This window comes from Triturus cristatus, chromosome 1_1, assembly GCF_964204655.1.
Source record: "Triturus cristatus chromosome 1_1, aTriCri1.1, whole genome shotgun sequence".
In the NCBI taxonomy this organism is placed as follows: Eukaryota; Metazoa; Chordata; class Amphibia; order Caudata; family Salamandridae; genus Triturus; species Triturus cristatus.
In genome coordinates, this window is record NC_140579.1 from 497069341 (window position 1) to 497089646 (window position 20306).

Here is a 20306-nt window from a genome sequence, read left to right on the forward strand (position 1 = left end):
CCCAGGATCTTAGATTTCTGCTTTGGAAGCAATAGTAACGTCGATGGCCTTTTGGGTAAAATGGAAGTATTGTTAAAAACCCTTATGCTTCCCCTACTAGAAAGAACTAGACTGGTGAATTCTAAATTAGATGCACTTGAAAATGTTGTTAATACTAACTCTGGAATGTTAAATAAGTTAGTAAATGCTCAGGTTGCATCGTCTACTTCAACTCCCTCTAGTATTCCTAAACCACAGGGACCTGTTGTTACTGCTAAGCGGCCCCATTTAGTCTCTGCCATACCAACTAATACCCGGTCTGCCATTAACAATGCAGGTTCCACGGCCCTTAGGGGTGGGAGTTTAAATAATGAAACTATGACCAAACCGGTTACCACTGCCCAGGCTACGAATCAAATGAAGGCTAGTTCTAAACCCACACCTTTGCCCCAGCCAAGTACCTCTAAGTATACCGATGTTACTTTGGCTCAGGATTTTGTGAGGGGCGGTCATAAACCAACTACACAGTCTAAACCAAGTTTTGGTGCTTCGGGGAGTGTTATAAAGATGGCTCCCCTCAGTACTGACTTACCCCTAGAAGCTACCCCCTACACTATCATTCTAACAGGTGTAGCTCCAGTTTTGGGGAGTCTACCGCAGTCCCACGGGGATCTCAAAAATAAAGTTGTTTATTGGTTAAACATAAATAGACCCCTTCCATCCTCCTCTGCCACGAAGATCCTGAGTGTGAGAAGAGTAAACTGGGTGGGTCATTGTCCGAAGGACCTGGAGGGGGATTGTGTTATCATAAACTTTAGGGATCCATGGTAGGTGGATTTCATACGCAGGGAAGCTAGGTTTGGGAGATTGGGAGACGTGCAGTCACTGGGCCTTAGCTATTTTTATCCCAAAAGACATGGTGTGCCCCACAATAACCCTTTAATATCTCGAAGAACTGCCGGGAGATTACCAGTAGACGGGGTTCTATTTTCTCCTTTTTTCCCCCCAACTGTGTATTCGTTTCGAACCCCTACCTGGTTTGGAGGGTATCGATTGACTTAATCCCGTACCTGGTGGAGGGAGTCACCCTAGCAATCATGTAAAGGGGGTAGTTGGTGTATACAGTATGGTTCGTCCAATTAGCCAGGAGGGTGGACCCTCCGAGAAGGGGCTGGGGATGGCTATTGCGAGTGATGTAGATGGCAACATGATGGGTGGCTCCTATTCCTCCGATGGTGGGGTGATAGGTGTAGAGCCGAGTGCCCTGAATCTGGTAGTTCCTGCTAGCCAGGATACGGTACATAAAATGGCCTCATGGAATATTGCTGGGCTGAAGGGGCGGATTGGTTCAGAGGACTGGGCTGATTTTATCGATACCTTTGATATTTTGGCTTTTCAAGAGAGTTGGGCCCCTGATCCAATATTTAGGGCAGGCTTTCTAAATTTCTATAAACCAGCCATACAGGGTACAAGAGGTCGAGCGTCAGGGGGCCTGGTAATCTGGGTTAGGCAATCTATCAGTTATAGCCTGACAGAAATTTTAGTGAATAACCCGGATATTTTGGGGATTAGGTTATGTAGGGAGAACCATCAGGCCATTATTGTTATTAATGTTTATGCCCGAGGACGAACTGGCGGGCGTTCACCGCAAATCATAGAGGAGTTGGACTCGCACCTTGAACTGCTTGGGAGAGACAAAATAATTATTATAGCTGGGGATCTAAACTGCACCTTTGAACCCTTATTATGTGAGGGTGCGAGTCTGGGATCTGATGAGGATGCAGTGTGGAATATCCCGTCGTTGTCTCTGAATAATATCAAAAAGGGTTCAGAGCCAGCATTGCACTGGTCAGGATTGTGCCTGGAGTGGGGCTTGAGAACAGCTAATGGTCGTACCCCCTTGGATAAGGCTGGCCTCCCGACTTTTGATAATGGGGTTAGCAAAAGTCGAATTGATTATATCTTGGTTAAAATGGAGTATTGGTCCCTCTTGGAGGACATGGAAGTTGTGGTTCGCCCGGAGAGCGGCCATAATCCATTGTTTCTAAGGCTTAAGCTTCCAGGTGGCCCTAAAAGGTCCCCCGTAGCCCAGTGTATTACTGCAGAGGCCATTTTGACTAATGATAGGAGGCTTAAATGGTGTAGGGTTGTGGCGGAGCCTGCCCTGTTAGATGGCATTTCGCTGGAAGTTACATCTACTCTGAGTGCCATATCAAATTTATCCCCCAACCTGGAGGCATCAAATCAGATTTGTAACCTTCACGAACAGTGCTTTACTAAGCTTAAGGCCCTCTTAACTCTTCCTATAAAGCAAGGAAAAGCGAAAGCTATAGGCTGCCGCAAAAATTGGTATAATAAAAAATGTAGGGAAGCACATAATGGGCTAATAAAAGCTATTAAATCCAGGGTTAATTGTGATATTAAATTAGCTCGCCAAATGTACAAGAAGGCCCAGTGGGAGGCAAAGAGGGAGTGGGATGAGAACCATTGGACTAACCTCTATGAGGCTTGTTTATCCTCAAATCAGGTTAAGTTCTGGGAAGTAGTGAATTGGGGTAGGAACCCCGATTCTCAAACCCCAATAAATTATGTCCCTGTGGAAGCATGGGTGGATTTTTTTTCAACCCAATTTAAGGATCTTGATCTAGAATCTCATAATGTCCCAGGGAACAGGATATCTCCACCCACCTCCCCTGGTAATTCATTAGTGTTTACGAATGCTGATACGGAGTCAGCCCTACGTTTGGTCCAAGCAGGGAAAGCTCCCGGGATGGATTGCATCCCGGCAGACCTTTTTAAAAATGATCTCCAACTCTGGATTCCCTACATAACTCAGATTGCAAATGCCATAGCGAGGGGGGCTAGGATACCAGAGTCTTGGAAAGGGGCGGAAATTCTTCCCATTTTTAAAAAGGGGGACCGTTCGGTCCCGGGGAATTATCGCCCTATTAGTCTTATCGACTCTTTGCAGAAAATTGTTGCTAGAATGGTCCTTGCTAGAGTTCAAGGGTGGATGGAGATGCAGAACATTCTCTCCCCATTACAGGCTGGCTTCAGATCAGGCACTAGCACCATCGACCAGGTTTTCAGATTTACTCTAATTTACTGGAAGGTGGTGCTGTTGGGCGGAGGGTCCATCTATGCCGCCTTTGTGTACCTTAAGTCCGCTTTCGATCCTGTGCCTAGGGCAAAACTGTGGGCAGTCTTGGGCAACCTAGGTTTGCCGTTGGATCTCCTTGAACTTATTATTAGATTGCACGAGGGCAACTTTGCCAGGGTGAGGTGGGGAGCCCAAGGGCAGGTGACGGATAGTTTCCCCGTAACGCGAGGTGTTCGCCAGGGGTGCGTTCTGGCACCCACTCTTTTTCTATTGTTTATTGACCAGGTGGTGAAGGTCTTTGTTAACACCCCGACTGATGCACCCATATTGGGTGGGACTAAATTCCCTATGCTCATCTTTGCAGATGACACTTTACTCCTCTCAAAGACTCGAAGGGGGCTGCACACAGCAATAAATAGGTTTGAGGAGTTTTGTCAAGTTAACAATCTGCAAATTAATGTGAGCAAGACCAAATGTATGGTCCTAACGAAAAATCGCCCTATCAAAAGCCACATTAGTATGAATGGCGTCAGTCTTGAGCAAGTGGAACTTATGACCTACCTTGGAGTAACTTTAGATTATCGTCTACGCTGGAAACCCCAGGTTGAAGCTCTTCAACTAAGATTCGCCCGCCTTTCGGGCTGCCTAATCCAGGAGCAAAAAACGTCTTTAACTAAACGGGTTACACCTGCACTTAAGATCTATGAGGGCAAAATTAGCTCTGCCATTTTGTATGGGGCTGACTTGTGGGGGTATATGGATTTGACCCCCTTGGTAAAAGTCCAAAATAAATTTATGCGCAAACTGGTAGGACTTCCCCAATCCACACCGATCAAACCCCTCTTATTAGATATGGGCTGTAAGTCCATTAATGAGATGGCTCGATATCGGTTAGTTGCATTGTGGAGACGGCTCTGGACATCGCCGGATCTCAGTCTCTTTGCCAGTGAACTGGCGGAAGTTAGATCATTTCTGGGTTCTGGGAACATACCTTGTCTACGTGAGGTGAAACTAATTTTGGAAGATATGGGTCTCAGCCAACTTTGGGTTTCCCCGGGTTCTTCTGTATTCCCCCCTAAACAAGATTTTAAAGCACTTTATTGGGCTTCCGTCAGACTTCTTTCCGTTGCGCGGTCAGATGCTGTTACCCTAACAGGTAGATTTTTGGTATATAAAATAGATCTCTTCTTGGAAAACTATTGGGACATCATCACTAAGAGTCTGGACAAAAAACGATACCATCAGTTTAGAGTCGGGTCTTTACCCGTAAGGTCCTTCTCCAGGAAATGGTCTGGTTCAAATGAATCTTGTCCATGGTGTAGTGACCACAAGGAGAGTGTGGGACACTTCTTTTTTGCATGCCCTGCTTATCATGCCCCTAGACATAGATGGATTAGGCCTATTTGTCAAAGGCTGAAAATGAGAGGGAGCTCAGAGGCTTTGTGGACTTTGCAAACTAATACCTCGGAGACTGTGGTAATAGGTGTTGCAAAGTTCCTTGGGTGGGCTTGGGTTATCAGAGCCAGACATCTCCAGGTATCCTGATTGTTTTCTTTTTTGTAAGGGTTTTCATACATTAAGTCTATAAAATATTGTTTAATGCTTTCTTAATGATGAACTGTATTGAATATAGGTGGGTTTTTAATCTTTTTAATGTAATGTAATGTAATGTATGCATGTATTATTGCTCCTTTGTTGTACTGTCTTTTATGATATTAAAACGAAATAAAGACATATGAACCCGACAAATTAAAAGTGATACATTTTTGCTTTCCTAACTGCTGAATGCATACAGTTCATTTACGGGTATTAGCATTATGTTTTGTGTTGCCTTTCCTTTCACAATCCCTGTACTTCATCAAGATTATCGAATAATTAAATTTAAACACTTCTCTCACTTTGCAGTCAAGTAAAGATAAGTAAACATCAATCCCCAAGTTAGGAGAATAACCAGCAATTTGTCCGAATACATAGTCTGACATTTGACCTCTGTCTTTGAAGCACCAGCAAATGTGATAAACACAGAATTTAAAGGCATCTTTATTAATTGCTCTGACTTTCCTGACTTACCAAAAACCGGCTTGTGACTGACCCACATTTTGGGAAACATTGGTTTAGCATGAGACATGTGAGAACATATAGTAAGCCAGTACATCTCTTGGATTTGAAAGTCTGTAATGTGGGTGAACTGACATTTGTAGGATGCTTCGTAAGGATTGCCAGGATGAAGTGGGCTGCTTTCCCCGTAAGAGAGGTGGGATGATTCCTTTGGTGCATATAGACGAGGAGAGGTATTAGTGGTGGTGAAGCAGTTGAGGAGATGGTGGTCGTGGAGGCGGCAGTGGCCGTGGAATAGGCGGCAGTGGCCGTGGAAGAGGCGGCAGTGGCCGTGGAGGAGGCGGCAGTGGCCGTGGAGGAGGCGGCAGTGGCCGTGGAGGAGGCGGCAGTGGCCCGGGAGGAGGAGGCGGCAGTGGCCCGGGAGGAGGAGGCGGCAGTGGTCATAGAGAAGGAGGTGGAGGTGCAACAGGGAGAGGGCTGGTGCCCTTGTCCTTGCATCTCTTGTGCTTGGGAGCTGAAGGATACTCTAAAGCAATTTTGTCTTCTAAGGTGAGCTTCCACTTTCATGGCGAAGTCTCTGCTGGCTTTGGAGGCAGCTTGATGAAGAGCTTGTCTGTCAGCACATGGGTGAAGAGGTGTTGCTACCATGCACCTAACTCCTCCTGCAGCTGTTGGCGATTGGGTTATTTCAGCTCCTTAGACGTTTGTAAAGGGTGTTTTCTTTGGCGCTAACTGCACTCCCCGAGACAAAGGAGTTCTCAAAGTCGAGGATGCGTTTTGGGGCCTACATGGTGTTCGATGCTGATGGGGGCTTCAGTGCCAGCGCCGAGGAGCCCCTCCGCTTCAAAGTGACCCAAAGTTTGTGTAAGATCTTTGGACTCGACGGACAAGCTTGATTTGTGCCCAAAGGAGGGAGCCATGTTGGCTCCGAAGGCTTTGAACACTGCTTACCAGGGCCCGAAGACAGTGCGGGCTCGGCTGTCGCATACAGAAAATCTGGTGCAATACTTACCCATGTTAAAAAGGCTGTTTATGGGAGGAGCCTAGCCTGCAACAGAGATGGCCGCCTGAGCCCTCGGCTCCGCCGACTCGTCCGCTTCCCTCCCGTACCGCTTCTTCTCCTGATTGCGGAATCGTGCCTGTTGTGCGGTAACGGGTCTGGGAGGCGACGCTGCATCCGATGGTAGGCTCCCCGTCGTTCCTCCTGCACCGGGAATGAAGAAATGCCCTGAACTCCTGCAGACGGCTGCTGAGTGGGTCCGGTCCTTTGTTCTCGGCAGCGTCCGGCTGGAAGGCAACAGCAGCGGCCATTACATGAGAATCTGAAACCGCCGGCGAGACACGACAAACCACCGAGATCCTCAGAAGTGGCGCAACAGTTTCTTTTGGAGTCTCGCCGCTACGTTGCTTTACTACCACCGATGCAACAAATGTATCCCCCCTTTTTGGAAGTTTCTCTTTGATTTCTCGCTACGTAGTGTAATGGAAGGGGCCATTTGTATTGAGTGATCGGCGCTTATACACGGCGCCTGGTTGGACCGTCACTGTGCTGTCCCTGTGCGTGGCGCTGGACTAGAGGTTGCTGCCCTGTCCCCGTGGTTTGGCCCTGTCTTTCTGGGAGCTGACCTACTAAACAACGCCTGGACATGTATGCTAAAGACTGGGCTCGAGGGTCGCCATACGCTTGCGGATTCCGGGGACAGGGAGCTGGCATCTCTTCCTCTCACGTTATGCCCGTGAGCATCGGCGACGTCCTGGAAGCTTTGGCTGCTATGCGAGCTGCTTTTTGTTCCAACGCCCGTGACCTGGAGCGCCGGTTGGACGACGCTGTGCCCGATCTCTCCTTGGCTGACCGGACGGGCGGCTGTGCGCGGAGCGGATCGCCGAGCCCAGGACTCGGCAGTCGTGTGCAGCCTCTCCGGGGAGACGTAGAGGAACTGACTGTGAGTGCACTTAACATCACCGCCGCTCGGACTGTCGCAACTATGGAGGACACAGTGCATTCTATATTTGGACGGAAACTAGAAGTTCGCCGTCGGATGCCAGGACTACCACCGCCAGCGGGTGCTGCTGACAAGATTGCTCTGCTTACTTTGAACATGTTGCCCGGGAGTGAGTTGCCTAATTTCGGTGGGCTATCACTGTACGCCTGCCCGTACTGCACTCTTGGGGATAACACTGTCCTGCTTTGGATGGCGATTACTGGCTGTTGCCATCTCTCTAGGTGGTCACATCGGATGCTCTTCCTACTCTACGGGGCTACGCCGCAACTGCACTTTGCTGGCGCACTGGAACGTAGGGGTCAGGGTTGAGTTTGTCTTTTTCTTGCCTTGATACCGGTCACTACATTCCTGGGACTGTGCTGGACTGACGAGGAAGCTGGACTTTGGGTATGGTTTGCATAGGGGTCCGGGAAGCGATGGCCGGATACACTCCTGTCGATTATTTTTGTTATCATGGGTTGGCCCTCCTCCGTTGATAAATGTTTTGCACCGTTCTGGCGAGTGGGGCAGCCGGGGACCTAGGTTTCTCTGAGTGACCGGGACATGTATCGGTGGTGCTAGAAGACTATTGCGGGGGCTTACGCTTATCAATCATGGCTTGAAGATTCCTTGTTGATATTTTGGATGTTTCGGTTGGGTGTTGCTGCCTTACTTACCCTGCGCGCTGCTGCTGTGACCCCAGTTTTCTCGTCATATTGGGCATGTTATTATTATTGGGTGTCAGACTACTGTTGCTATTATTGGTGCGAGATGGCGGAGCTGGGGGACGAATAGTGGGCTCCTCCCCACCTTTCTCAATTTTATGAGAGTCTTAGGTTTCTATCTTTTTCTTACTTTCTATATTTCGGGACTCCTTTTCTTGGGCGACAGGCACACTGCTAGGGGGGGACAGGCCGTAGCCAGCTGCAGGGGTGCAGGGTGGGGGGTACTTGGGGGGTGGGGTTGCTTTCTTTTTTGTTTTTCCTTTTTGTTCTATGGGCCTTCTATTCTTTGTCCTTTTTCCTTCCCTGGGGTTTAGACGTTCCTTTCTGGGTGCCACGCAGCGACTCTGGTGTTTTCTTCTGCTATAAGATTATCTATCCTGATTGTCCAACACCAGTATTGACTTGTTGTGCTACGATATCCTGCTTATGTCTATCCTACAAGGAAAACTTTTAAAACTAGACCTCAGTCCTTCTGTAATGTATCCTCTGTGCTTTCAGTAAGTTGTAATGTACCGTATGTGTGAGCCCCCAGGGCTCTTTGTTGATTTGTATTTGTTTTTTCTCTCAATAAAGGTCTTTCAAAAATAAAAAAAAATAAAAAATAAAAAAAGGCTGTTTATATCATATGGTTCTGTAGATACACAAGCTCTGCAATCTCCTTCCATCTAGTGTTGAGCTTGGACATGTGCATGGTGATTCTCTCCGAAAGAGTCTTTCAAGTTACAAAGTATAGTGACTCCTTCCTTAGCTGGTAATGCGAATGGGCATTGACTCGATATAAGATTGTGTTATTTCTGCAATCAGGTTTGGACGTGTACCAACAGGGCAAGGTGTTCACGACTTCCAGCCTTTTCTTCGGACCCAAGCGGTAGTTTCCACTCCTGTAGAAACAGAAGAAACTTGATTCAGCAACACATGTGCAGTTTTGTTTTCCAGAAGGCGTTCTCCTAAAACCGGCCTCCGTTCGACGCCTCACTGCCAGGGTTGCGGGTCCTTACGGGAGTTCAGCGCACCTCGCCTCAAAGTCTTAGTCAACAACAATGCACATACATTAATGGAAAGGGTACCTTTCCAGTACTGCCCACAATGCCACTCCAAATTCATATGGATGAATCACCACCAGGTCTGCAATCACAGCCTCCAGATCTGGTCTGGTCTGACCTTACGATGAAAGAGGTGGTATGCACACCGTATTTCGCAAATTGTAATCCATTTTATGTAGTCCATTTTCAACAAACTTTACGAATTGCTTGCGGAACTGGGATGTGCTTAGCCCTGAATGCACTTTGACAAACACAAAACATGTGGGGAGCGCGTGATACACGCTCCACTACCAAACGCACTGCATTTAATGGAAACCAGATCCGACCTATTTTTTAAACATTTATCCTTGCTCAAAATTCTTCCCATAATGTTCATCCAAATTACTTCATCCCACTTGTCCAATCCACATATATAAAGTTCTGTATTTTGGAAACTTCTCATATTAACGTGCGCACATCCGGACTTCTCCAGAAAATACGATCCAAATACACTTAGTAGTTCAGAGCAGCATTTCTTTATTCAGAACACAATGCATTTTGGGATGATGTCTAGCCCTTCGTCAGGGGTAACTGTAAATTGACAATTGCAAAAAATGCGTCATTTTTAGATAGTACCAACATCTATTACAATAGCATCTTCTGCATATATCATTTTATGCTAAAAAAAATTCTAATTATTAAGTGACAACAAAAATCAAAATGAATAAAGCTACAAACCCCATGTACTAAATCTTCAAACCCTGTTGTTCGTATTCATCACTCTCCCAGAAACGCAATTCAAAAGCGACTAAATTAAAGCAAAATGACTTTGAAGTGATACATATAACATCCCACTTTCCCTCTCATATCAACCTTTCAAAGTTTCTCTCAAACGACATTTTCTATAACATCATCTTGCAACCGTCGATAAAATCGTGTTCTCTTCCCCTCCTCGATTCAACTATTCTTGCTTTACTCCAATCACATATGCTACAGGCAATTGTTTGTCCCCCGTGTGAAAACCCTCACTTTTAAACCGTTCGTGCTCCACCCCCCTTCCACATCCGCAAATCCATCACCTGACCCCTTACAAACTAATGTGTAAGAACAATAGTTACTTACCTGTAATCTGTGGTTCTCCAGTATTGGTGTCTTTCATAGATTCACATGCCTGAATCATTCCCCGTCGTCGGAGTGGGAGTGCCACGGTACACAAAAAAGCAATAATTATGCATATAACAACCAAAAAACCCTGGTAACCTGAACCAGGAAGTAAAGTAGCCTAAGCTACAAGGGAAAAAACTTCCACAGCTATGACTATCACTGTCATTATATCCAGTCCAAACTGCAGCCAATCAGGCGACAGCACCCACCAGAATGTTCTCCTCAGAGGCTCAGGCTGTCAGATTTTCTCGCACAGGAGTGAAGCAATACATAATAGCCTAAAAAGCCTCTGAGGGGAGGTGGGCGGGTTGCATGTGAATCTATGAAAGACACCAATACTGGAGAACCACAGATTACAGGTAAGTAACTATTGTTCTTCTCCAGTATTTGGGGTGTCTTTCATAGATTCACATGCCTGAATCAGAGTAGATAGCAGTACATAACCTTATGCTCATAAGACGCTATTTTGTATCATAGACCATATACATTATGAAACAGTATAACCATAGAGAAATACATGTGTGCTTCAACATATGTAAAACAATTTCAAGCCACAAATAGTATGGAAAAAAGCGTCTTATAAAAGCATAGCGGAGGAGGGAGAACAGAGGCTCACCTTATTTGAAAAGATTACGTAGGACAGCTTGTCCCACTGATCCATCCGCATCACTTGCAGCTTCCAAACAGTAGTGTCTGGTAAACGTATGGCAGCTGGACCATGTTGCCGCTTTACAGATCTGGTGAAGAGGCACACCGGCAAAAAGAGCTGTAGATGAAGAGATTGCTCTCGTAGAGTGTGCTCTTGGGGTCGCTTGCAATGGTCTTCCAGCTTGATCATGGCATAAACAAATTGCAGCCGAGATCCAGCGAGCTATGGTTGGCTTTGATACTGAATGGCCTTGACGTGGTTTGCCATATGCTACCAGGAGCTGGTCCGATTTGCGCAGTGGTGCTGTCCGCTGTAAGTAAAACTTCAGACATCTTTTGATGTCTAGGGAATGCAAGGCCCTTTCTGCAGCTGTTTGCGGATTTGGGAAGAAAGTTTTCAAAACTATGGGTTCATTAAGATGGAAATCCGTCGGGACCTTTGGCATAAATTTTGGATTAGTGCGCAGCACCACAGAATCAGATGTGAATTGCAGAAAGGGCGGATGAACAGTGAACGCTTGGAGATCACTGACCCTTCTTGTAGAAGTTAGAGCCAATAATAAAGAAACCTTCCAAGAAAGGAACTTTATATCCGCCTTGTGGATGGGCTCGAAAGGATGCCGCATTAGTTGTGAAAGCACTATATTAAGGTGCCAAGAAGGAGGTGGACGCCGAATAGCCTGGAACATCCTAAATAACCCCTTAAAGAATTGTTGGATGACTCTATTGGAATAGAGAGAGGTAATACCATCCTGCCGAAACCTTGAAATTGCAGCTAAGAACACCTTCAAAGTAGAGTGGGAAAGACCAGACCTCGCCAACTGTAGAAAGAAAGGCAGAATTTGTTCCGGTTTTGCGTGGATCGGATGGAGATTAACGGATTGACACCACATGCAAAACCTCTTCCACTTTAGTTTGTAGGTTTTAACAGTTGCTGGTGCTCGAGCATTGGCCAAAACCTCTTGGCAGTCTGGAGGGATATCTAGGTGTGCAAATTGTTCAAGCTGTTGAGGAGCCATGCCGCTAATCTCAGCGATGCTGGGTCCGGATGACAAATTTGACCTTTCTGAAGGGTCAGAAGATGTGGAATTGGTCGAAACTGTATGGGCTCGGCCTCCGAGAGGAGGAGAAGTTCTGTGAACCAGTACTGGCGGGGCCACCTGGGAGCAATTAAAATCATGCGGCAAGGCTGTTGTTTGATCTTGCGCAGAACTCGTGGAACCAACGGGATCGGTGGAAAGGCGTAAGCATATATTTGCGACCAATTCGTCGAAAAGGCATTTCCCAGCGAGTCCTTGTGGGGAGCCCAACTTGCGAAGAATGGGCATTTGCGGTTCTGGATGGTTGCAAAGAGGTCTAGATGGGATGACCCCATTCGTGAAATACTCTGTCTAGGAATGGTTGGTGTAACTCCCATTCGTGATTCGACGTTGTGGTTCTGCTGAGGGAATCCGCCAGAAGATTTGTGATTCCTGGGACGTGAATGGCTTTGAGGTTGATCTTGTGGCGAATCGCCCAATCCCAAATCTCTTGCGCTTGCTGAGATAGGAGGGCTGACCTCGTCCCGCCTTGTTTGTTCAAGTAATGCATACTTGTTGTATTGTCTGTTCTTACAAGTATGCATGCTCCTCGGATGATGGCCTGGATGGATTTTAGAGCCAAGAATATGGCTCGCAATTCTAGCAGGTTGATATGCCACTTTCTCTGTTCTAGAGTCCACCTGCCCTTGACTGTCATTCCTTGAAGGTGCGCTCCCCAACCCTCGAGGGATGCATCTGTGGTGACTGTGAAATCCGGCATTTCGACCAGAAATGGACAACCCTCTTTCAAGTGTTTCATCTGACCCCACCATTGAAAGGCGTCCCGCATTTGCGAGGTGATGTGAATGATATCCTCGAATGATCCTGTGGTCTGAAGCTATTGCAGATTGAGCTCCTCCTGCAACGGTCTCATTCTGTACCGACAGTTGGGAATGAGATGAATGCAAGACAAAATCATCCCTAGGAAGGATTTGTACATACGAACTGAAACGCACTCTTTTGAAAGTAGTGAGCGCGCAAGATTGCATATCTTGATTTGCCTTTCTTTTGACACAAAGGCTTTGGCCAGATCCGTGTCCAATGTCGCTCCTAGGAACGTTCTTCTTTGCGAAGGAGCTAGATGTGATTTCTCCAGATTTGTTGACAGACCCAGGGACTGGAAGAGTAAGAGGCATTTTTGAACATGCTTGGATGCTACCTTGGCGGAACTCGCCTTGATAAGGCAGTCGTCCCGGTACGGGAATATTTGAACTCCTTGCAGACGGAGATGCGCAGTCACTGGCGCTATGACCTTTGTGAAGACTCTGGGTGCGGAACGGAGTCCAAATGGGGGGACTCTGAATTGAAAATCCCTGCCAGCCACTCTGAACCGTAGAAATTTTCTGTGCCCGGGTAGGATTGGTACATGAAAATAAGCGTCCTGCAGGTCGAGGGTGGCCATGTAATCTCCCATCGAAAGCAACTGCAGAATTTCTTGGAGCGTCAACATCCGGAAAGACATTTTCTTTAAAAATGTGTTGAGAGCGCGGAGGTCGAGAATTGGACGCCACTCTCCTTATTTTTTCCGGATGAGGAAAAACCTTGAATAAAAGCCCGTTCCCGTCTGTAGGAGAGGGACTTTTTCGATTGCTCCTTTTTGAATCATCAAATTTATTTGGGAAAAAAGCTCTTTGAGATGAGCAGGGGGTGGGCCCTTGGGAGGAGAATTTGGCGGAATTTTCGTGAATTCCAGAGCATGGCCTCTGGATATTATATCTAATACCCACTTGTCTGTGGTAATCTTGGACCAATTTGAATAGAAGTGGGATATTTGACCTCCAATTCTTGTACGTGGTAACGGTAGAGATGGTGGCAGGTGGCTGAACTCATTGCTTCTTACCGGACTCTCGTCCGCGAAAGGACTGTTTCCTACGAGACTGCGAATATGGTTGATTTCGCTGTCCGTAATATTGCTGGCGATAATTCTGAGATCTTTGGCCAGATTGAGAGGTCTGAAAGGAACGCTGTTGGTTATAACCTCCCCTGCTAGAGAAGGATCCACGTCCTCTGGCTCCACGGAAGGTAGATTTTTTAAATTGCAGACTACCCAGGGACCTTGCCGTCTCCGTATCCTTCTTAATCGCCTGTAGTGCTTCATCCACATGTGCACCGAACAAGGATTCACCATCAAATGGCATGTCTATGATTTTAGACTGCACCTCCTGGCGAAAAGATGTTGACTTCAGCCAACCCTGCCTTCTCAGCACTTAAGCTCCTGTCAACTGCCTGAACCCAGTTGATGCCACATCCACTGCTGCATCAATGATCTCCGCTGATGCATACTCTCCTTCCTGCAGGATCTTTATGGCCTCGGATTTTGAAGGCTCCGGTAACATGTCGAGGAAAGGAGAGATGTCGGACCACATCTGGCGGTCTTATCTCCCTAAAATCGCCAGGGAGTTTGCAGCCCGAACTGTGGTTGCTGCCTTCGTGGACACCTTCTTTCCTATTGCGTCCAATCTTCTACCATCTCTATCAGGTGGAGCTGATATGGGCATTGATGGATTTCTAGCCCGTCTCTGAGCCGCTTGCGCTATAACAGAGTCCGCCTTAGGTTGACCAATTAGGCATGCTGGTGAATTACTTGGGGCTCTATATTTCTTGTCCAGCCTTGGTAACACTGCTGGAAGAGAATTAGGGGTAGCCATCAGTCTCAATCCCTCCTTCCAAATGAAATCAATGATTGGGATTGCCCGAACCTGCTTCCTTGGTTGGTCCTTAAAGTCATACAGGAAGCAGTCATCCTCCTTTGTTTCCATGGGGATCAGGAATCTCTTGGTCGCTCTTTCCATAAGTGAATGGAAATTCCCAATGTCCACCGGGGGAGAGTCCACCGGAGCCGGAGCACTTGGAGAAGGAGTTTGTACCTGATAATTATCCCACTCCGACATGATAGACTGATCATCTACCTCTCCTTCCTCCCTTTCATCGTCTGTAACCTGCGATTGACGAGATGGCAACGGAGAAGGTGGTCTTGGTGACTGCAACGACGACAACTGTACTCTTGGCCTGGGTGTCGACGGAAGAGATTCCGCCGTTTCCGAAGGAGGGAAACGTCTATAGTAATCTTGCAACATATACTGCAGATTATCAAGCAGTTCCAATGGCATTTGACCAGATGGCACTGGTGCAGGAGGTGTCGGCTGTGGTTCCATATTAGGTCATCATCATCATCCTCATCATCTTGATATTGATGAGAAGCTCAGATGGACTCCTTGCAGTCCGAAATCTCTCATCTTCTTCGGAATCGTTATCCTCCGATTGTAAAAGTTGCGCCGGCAATTGTAGAGGCGATATAGCTTCTAAAAACGATGTTCAGCGCTGAAGAAGCGTAGTCGCTGTTGCCCTTTGATCAGACACGACAGACGACGGAGTCGCAGTCCACACCTGCATATCCATGCAGGTAGATAGAGGAGGTGGTGACAATCGCGTCCACGGAACCGACGACGGTGGTAATCCTGACGTTGAAGCCATTTTCGATGACGAGGCTGTTTTCGTCGACGAGATGGCAGTCGTCGACGACGGGACAATCTTCGCCGACGAGGGTGCCGACGATGAGGTAATCTTCGTCGACGAGGGCGTCGTCGACGGGGCACTCTTCGTCGACGAGGGCGTCTTCGTCGACGGGGCAACTGTCGACGGCACCACAATCTTCGTCGACGGAGTAGACGTCGACGAGGTAGTCTTCCTAGACGGAGCAACTTTCTTGCTTCTTACCGTCGACGGGACGGAGACGAGGGATGACACCTCCTTCGTCGACGAGATGGGTTTAACACTCACCGAGACCAGCGTCGACGGCGATGAAGCGGATGACATTATCATTGCAGGTCTCGGCGACGAGAATGTAATAGTCGACGATAATAACCGTCGACGCCACTGCCGTCGTCGACGGCGCCGTCGACGATGGCAATCTCACTTGAGGTAAATTCCTCTCAGGAAAACTTTTAGCTGGCAGATTTTTTCCTGATTTCCTATCCACATATATAAATAAGGATAAATGGTTAAAAAATAGGTCGGATCTGGTATCTATTAAATGCAGTGCATCTGGGAGTGGAACGTGTATCACGCGCTCCCCACATGTTTTGTACTGGTCTGACCTTAGTCATGTCAGACAAAACCAAGAAAGCACCACGTGCACAGCCTGCCTCAGCTTCCAGTAGAAGACGACCCTTCAGTGCCAACACAAATAGAGGTACACACATCGGAAGAAGCGGGAATCAGACGACACCCTCAACATATTAGGGGAACACAACATCAAAGAAGAGGAAGAAGCCGGCCCCACTCAGAGGCGCAGTCACTCCAATCATCACCCAACCCAACTCAAGCGAGCATGTAAATGCTTCGAGCGACATATGCATTTCTGTAGGTTCTAGAAACATGATGAGACTCTCTTTGTTCGCCAATTCAAGATACCCTGAAGCGTCACGTAGTAGCGATTTGCTCCACTGCCTATAAGTGAGGCGTCTGTGGTAATGGTTACCTCTGCGGCTCTAGCGAGACTGTTTGAAGTCAAACCCCTGAAGGTCAATCCTTGGATGGTGGTCGAGGTAGGGTAAGCAAGTGTAATCTTTGTTCTGTATCATCGTTTTTCTGGCAGACAAGAGGGTGTCCCTTCCTCAACATCAGAGACTAAGATGGCCTTTGTCGTCATACCTTTGTCTTCATAGAAGGCTCCTTTAGTAAACTCGGAGCCAAGAAAAATAGGCTCTTCGGGCGTGGTCTTGGTCCTGCATCCAGAGACACTCCCTCTGACAGCGAATTGTCTTGTTCGTTTTGAAACCCTTACAGGCCAAACAGTTCAATTCCTTATGGTCTTGAAGGAGGCATAGGTTGCAGACCAGATGCTGGCCCCAGTGCTTACTTCTAATCTGTGATTTCCAGTGCTCGGCACCGGAACTTGATTATCAACACCGGCAATTACAAGAGTCCACTACATGGTAGCGCAGTCGTTAATTTGAAAAGAGCACAACACCAGTTGAGTTATAATTAACTATTCAATAAAAATGACTGATACCTGCTGCCGAAGCTATTTCTATAGCTTTGGGTGGCCTGGAATAGTTTGAATTGTCACACTTGTAGGCGTGTGATGGCTATTACTTGTGTTGATACTGTCATTGGCGGGGCTGGCAAGGAGCAACCGGCGGTGCAAGCAGCAGGGGCCTCCGGAGAAGGGCCCTGCCACTTACTTTTTTACAAATTAAGCTCTGGCTGGCCCACACAAAAGTTTGAATTACACTTCAGACAGAAATGGAATGGTGTTTCATCCATACCTCACCCCCAAAGGAGTCAGTCTTAAAAAAACAGATTTCAAAAACCATTCCAATGTAGGCCGACTTCGTAGAGGCGTGGTAAATGATAAATCTTTCAACACTGTCTCAGGACCAATCAATGGCAGGAATTAAAAAGATTGCAGTTTAAACTTGACGGTCCAAGGGCTTGATATGCTGCAATCCCTGTTTGAAGGCATGATTATGCTTTTGTATATGCAGAAAGGATCAAGAGAAGACCTCAAGAACTAGAGGTCAATCTCGCTCATCAATGTGGACGACAAAATCCTAGCAGATGTAAGGGCCAACTGTTTGGAGAAGGTAATAGCAAAGATAGTCCACCCTAACCAGTCATGCGGGATACCAGTTCAACCGATGGCGGACAGTCTTCGCCTGGTTTGGAATACGGTTGAGTATGACAAGTGCCGAAAGGTTCAAGTGGCCTTGGCCAGTCCAGACCAGGAAAAGGCGTTCAACAGAGTCTTCAGTGAGTTCATGGGCCAGAAACTCAAGGCACTGAGACTGGGTGACTTCTTCTGCGACGTGGTGACCACAATGTATAGAGATATCTCTAGCACAGCATTGGTTAACGGATGGAAAACCGTCTAGTCCCTGTCCTATCCTGTGTTATGCAGGGCTGTCCTCTTCTGTTCATTTGTGTTTTAGCACTCCTAGCTCAACGCATCAGACAGAACAGGAACATCAGAAGTGTGACAGTACCAGGTAGCACTAAGAAGGGTGAAGTAAAATGCTACCTCTATATGGACGACATCTCGCAGAGTGGGTAAGCGCCGTCCCCTAAAACCAAGACCCTCAGTGGTTCTACAGAGAAGTGGAGAAATTCGTCAAGGAGCTTGGTCTGAAGGCTGTCGTCCCAAATCAGTGGACTTCAAAGACTGTTGAATAACTGATCTGCGCAAGAAACACCAGCTAATAGAGAGGGGCCTTCCTTTCTGCAACAGCAGACCATGTGTGGAAGAACGTCATCTACAAAAGCCTGACCAACCAGAGCAAAGGCATCATCTGGATGGCCATTCAAAGAGGTCTGCAAGTGAGACTAGATGACCTACCATCTCTTCTGGGAGTGATCTTACTGCTGAGGGCCCTAATCACAGAGTTTGGAGCCTAGACACCCACAACATGCATCACCACAGACTCGTCAATGTATGGTTTGTTCCCAGGGACGCATGCACTCGGATATCCGGAAATGCTAGAGGCTCCAGTGCTGTTTTAAAGATGTTCTTCTGTTTTACAGAAACCGCCTGATAGTAGAGAAGAAGGAAACATCGACCGTGGTCTGCCGGAAGATGTTCCACACTATCCTGCAGATCTACACAGTAATCAATTGATCAGACACTGTTAACACCAAGGGACCCAAAGTGGCCCCTCTGCCCTGCTAGGGATAGGCTGGAGGGACTACTCATACTGTTTTCTCTTACCTCCAAGAATCGAATGGTGATCAGGGAGAGAGAGGACAGATGAAGACGGTGAAGTAAATGCAATGTATTGTTTTTGACTAACATGACCTTTTCCCTTCACTAGTAAACGGTCAAAGAAAAAGTTTGTACACATGTTGTCAAGTTTGTTGCCTATGGGTTACGAGTAAGAGGATTTCATGAAACAGAACGATTATATGGATCTGAACAGAGCACAAATTCCTGACAAGGGATCAAAGCAGTAGCGTAACAAAACTTGAGGGGGCCCCCTGCAAAGTACATGGAGGGGGGGCCCTCTCTCCAGTCCACCACCTACCACTTTTACTGAGAGCGCCCCTGGAGATTGCCCCCCCCACCACAGTGCCTGCGGGGGCTTAGTTTACGCCACTGTATCACAGCAGTCTTGCTTAAACTCTGGTTTCCCTATGTTTGAGTAAACAATTAAAAAGTCCCAATAACGAATTATAATCTCATGGAGTTGCTAAATTCCCCAAGTCACAGCTCAGTTTACCAACCCATGGTTTTGTCAAAACAGTTAATTCCTTTACTCTAACTAGTGACTTGTAATAAATCACATGACATTTACTTCACGTTATAAGAAATATATGACTTACTTAGGTTGTCCTTTTTTGACATATTCGATTTTCTCTCCGACTACAGTAACAGAATGTCCAAAAGATCAAATGCCGGAAGAGGATAATCGGCTCAGGCAAAGGAAGTGACATGTATGGCTCCCAGACATATGACTGACTACGCTAAAAAAAAACTGAGACTGAAGTTTTCAAAATGTCTTTAAAAACTCAGGATATCGTGAACTAGCCAGTTGGGAGCAGAACTGTTTTCTGTAACGCCTTGACCAGGTAGATCACAGGGGCTCCAGAAGCAGCAGCCACAAGCACTTCCTGGGAAAAGGGGGTGGGGGTCAAAGCTGTACCAGTCAGCTGGCCACGGTACAGCTATGTACTGCAGGAAGGATGGGAGCAAGTATCACCCACAGATCAGGCAGGCATGCACAAAGAGGAACATGATATGCTATTTCTTTCAAGTTAAGTGTTCTAGGCAGTCTCTAAGTGCTTTTTCAAACTCAGGCCTGTACCCCCCTAAGGAAAGTGTCCCTACCCATGCAATAGCTGTACCCGGTGTTCTCCCATGCTGACCCCAACCTCCCCTGACTCCCCATGCTCTGAACATATCCCCACAGCTCTCCATGCACTTCTCTAGAATACTGCTAATAGAAGGCTTGCCTCGGTTGGTCCTGCACCTTCTTACCGCAATGAGAAGGTTGAGCTCCAACCGCAGAAGTGTCACTTCCAGTGTCACTGAGGCCACTTTATATGTGTCTGGCTCTTCCACCTCGTCGCAGAAGCTCATGCCATCCGGCTGCTGCTCCGTGTAGCCGTAGAGCCGCAGGATATCACGCCCTCCCTGTGGGAACATGCATTATTAGAATACCACAAAGCCAGACGCATGATCTCATGCCCTCCCAGTAGGAAGTTGCACTATTCAAATAACACTAAATCAGAGCAGCAGAGTCTCAAGCCCTCTCTGCAGGAACAAGTATTATTAGAATACCACCAAGTCAGAGCTGCAGGATCTCATGCCATCCCTGCAGAAACATGCACTATTAGAATACCACCACGTCAGAGATACAAGACATCATGCCCTGCCTGCAGAAGATGCGCTATTCGAATAACACCAAGTCAGAGCTGCATGATCTCACGTCATACCTGAAGGGAGATGTACGATTAGAATACCAAGTTAGAGCTGCAGGATCTCCCTGCAAAAACATGCACTAACAGAATACCACCAAGTCAGAGAATGGATTCTAGCAGACATGTTTTGGAAA

At 47.1% G+C, this 20306-nt stretch overlaps 1 protein-coding gene across 2 annotated transcripts in view; it reads right to left on the reverse strand.

The window, feature by feature from the left end:
• Positions 1-20306, reverse strand: part of RNF31 (ring finger protein 31) — a 954370-nt gene that overhangs the window by 731182 nt on the left and 202882 nt on the right. For both annotated transcript variants that reach the window (XM_085641869.1, XM_085641861.1), the window contains exon 5: positions 19730-19885. In XM_085641869.1, coding sequence (XP_085497995.1) covers positions 19730-19885 — 156 coding nt within the window. The remainder of the gene's footprint in view (positions 1-19729; positions 19886-20306) is intronic.